This window comes from Aphanomyces invadans, assembly GCF_000520115.1.
Source record: "Aphanomyces invadans strain NJM9701 unplaced genomic scaffold supercont1.13, whole genome shotgun sequence".
Classification (NCBI taxonomy): Eukaryota; Oomycota; class Saprolegniomycetes; order Saprolegniales; family Verrucalvaceae; genus Aphanomyces; species Aphanomyces invadans.
Genome location: NW_008580158.1, coordinates 1,335,438 through 1,338,337, shown reverse-complemented (window position 1 = coordinate 1,338,337; position 2,900 = coordinate 1,335,438). Strand labels below are relative to the sequence as shown.

Sequence of the window (2,900 nt, the reverse complement as noted above, 5' to 3'; positions counted from 1 at the left end):
TGCTGGATAACAAGTCGCATGACGGCTTGAAAGGTGAGAAACACATTCTCCAACTTCTCCACACCGAGGCACTCGAAAGCGGACAACGTTGCATCAATGATATCATCAACTGTACGACTCACCGGCTTGTATTGTAGGGACTGGAAGGATGCGAAGAAGCCCAAGTCGAGCACGTTGAGATCCGGGCTGTTCAGTGGCTGGGACCGGACGACAAACGTCCACCCGTTGGTGGAAACGGTCGCAAGGAGCTCGTCCGTGATGACAGCGTGCGGTGTGGCGTTGTCATGCTGAAGAACAACATGTTTGTTGCGGCTTGGGAACTTGGCCTTGATGGCAGGTATGACACGTGAGATGACGTAGTCACGATACACCACTGCGTTGACATTGACCAACGTAGTGACCAGGGTACCGGCAGGCCGATTACGAGAGCTGCGCGCTGCGGGAAGGTACTTGACCACCGGCCACATCCTAATCTTCCCGTCGAACATGACACCACGATCTTCATCTATTCTAGGGCGTGCTACCGCCGCCAAGAACATGACTTTCGCAATGAAGCGCTTGCTCTTGCACACCCGACGACTAACAGTCTCGCCTTTGGTCAGGTACACCTTGCGGTGGTCCTTGTCTGCGTTAAACCTCTTCTCATCCAGGTGAACTACGTCCCAAAGGTCTGCGCATTCCACGTTTCGAGGCGTTGCTGCGCGTTGGCATCGGTCAGAAGCGGCTTCAAGCGCGAGGACCGGCGTTCAAGCGTTCCATGCTTGAGGCTGCGGTGGAGCGTGGTAAGGGGGTTGCCAGTGGCCTCGGCAATGTCGCGCATCGTAGAGCGCTGGCCCTCTGGTACCATGCCCACGAGGTCGGTGATCTCAGCTTGCGTGTACGTAGGTTTACGGCCGACACGACCAATCTTACCGGAGCGAATCGGACTGGTGCGTTTAAAGTCCTTCCAAAGTTTGGTCCCAGTGTTGCGGTTTATTCCCATGGCGACAGCCGTCAATTTGATGGCACCGCGGGAAAGCTTGCCCAAGTTGATGTATTGTTGGAGTCGCTTAATTACCTCCATCTTTCTCTCATGCGTGAGTTCTCGGCTGGTGTGCTCAGTGTCCATGCCGGCGATGATGTCAGGTCCCGTAGTCTTGAAAACAATAATGAGATTCTTTTTATTTTTGTGGACGAGGGTATGGTGGATTTTTTTTCGGTGGATTGTGTTCATTTTCGCCGTGTCCAGTCAATAGCTTGGTGGTAGCCTAAAACGTTTTGATTGGGTTGAGCTCACAGTGATACTTGGGGAAGAGCAGGCACTTGTGGCCTGCAGCGACAATCGTCTCCTCCAAAAAAAACTTTTGGCCCTGAAAGTCGGCTTGTGACGCAAGGCAGTGCCGAGCACAGCACCGGAGTAACATAGGATCATTTGGCATGTCAACCGACAGACCACAGGCCATCCGCAAGTACTCCGTCTTTAGCCCTCGACGACTTTGATAACTTTCCGCGCACCACGAAGCGGCGGCACTCTGTAATCGTTTGGGAATACTATAGCCTGAGGGTTGCATTGGTTGGTGACCGTGCCATCGATTGCGCCTCTTGGACTGCTTCACGCCCGGAGGCTTGTTCATGGTCGTGGCTCGCAAAGCGTGGTGGCGAAGGCGGTATGTTTGGTCGATTGGTCGAAAGCGAACAACACAACGCGTCCTGGATGTAAGGCATTGAACGCTGGAATGGCTTTTTGAATTAATTGCGAGCGAACGTGATCGCTCGTCCAGAATCCTTCCTGGGCCTTACCGACTTGAAGCACTTCGTTCACAAATACATTCGTGGGCACACCGGTAGAGAACAAACGGCCATGACATGGGCACAGAAAATCTGACACCATGATGGACTGGCCCTGGCCTTTCTTGTGGATGGGGATTGGAAGCATCGGTCGATACCGCGCCACCATCGCCGTTTGGGTGAAGGATCGATTCGTCATGAGTCACCTCTACGACCTGGTGGTTCGTGACTTCAGCGGATGGGTCGACCAGGTCCATGTCCACGTCGGAGTATGAAACCATTCGACCGCTCAGCGTAAGCCAGATTTAACAGAAGTGTTTCCGGTAATCCGCGACGTCAGAACGTTTGTGGCCATTCATGTACACTTCCTTCTTCCACGATCCATACTTGCATCCGACGTGGATCATTCAGCGGCGGGTTGTTGCTTCCGACACCGACGTCTTGATGTACCTTCACCAAATGCACATATTTATAAAAATGTGAAAACTTTCTCAATTTGCCTGTCAATTGCAGGAGGACAAATCATTCAAATACCCTTGAGAGTTTGCGCCCGCATTGTTGAGCGCAACCGTTGACCGCAATTGTTCTGGAAGTTCTCGTCGTGAATCAACGACGGTGTGTTCTGATGTAGTCCCTAGTTGGACTTGAAACACACCCAAAGCGCGGGTGCCTTTGCCCAGTTTGGATGGTTCGAGGACCAAGCTGAAACGCACTGGGGAGATGAATTGCCGCAGGCGCACTTACATCGCGCTGCGTCACTCTGTCAATACGATGTTCAAAGTACCTTGAAAGCACTAGGAGCTGCACGAGTAGACTGGACAGAATGTCAACTGCTCGTTGATCTTTTGATAGTACTCCAATATCGTGAGGCCCCGCTGTGGCAATGCAACGACTGGTTTGAACCAGTTATCCAGCGTGCCCATACGACATGCCATGTGGACCAGGGCAGCATTGCTGTCGTTCGATGCTTGGTTCGTTCCCTTCGTAGAACAAGAGTCTCTGTCTTTTCCTAGTCTGCTCAGCGTCTATTAGCAATATTTGATGACGACGGTCTTCCAAACATCTGTGCCCACGTAGTGGGCTCGTCGAATGGAGTTCCATCAAAAGTATCATCAAAGACTTCCAGATTTGGA

General features: G+C 52.2%; 1 protein-coding gene across 1 annotated transcript; it reads right to left on the bottom strand.

The window, feature by feature from the left end:
* Positions 1-420: 420 nt before the first annotated feature.
* H310_07344 (hypothetical protein) lies at positions 421-1,108 on the bottom strand (the record flags this gene model as incomplete). The annotated part of the gene is made up of 3 exons (XM_008872724.1): positions 421-468; positions 525-636; positions 684-1,108. 3 exons carry the CDS (start codon positions 1,106-1,108, stop codon positions 421-423), a joined length of 585 nt encoding a protein of 194 aa, XP_008870946.1.
* Positions 1,109-2,900: the final 1,792 nt, after the last annotated feature.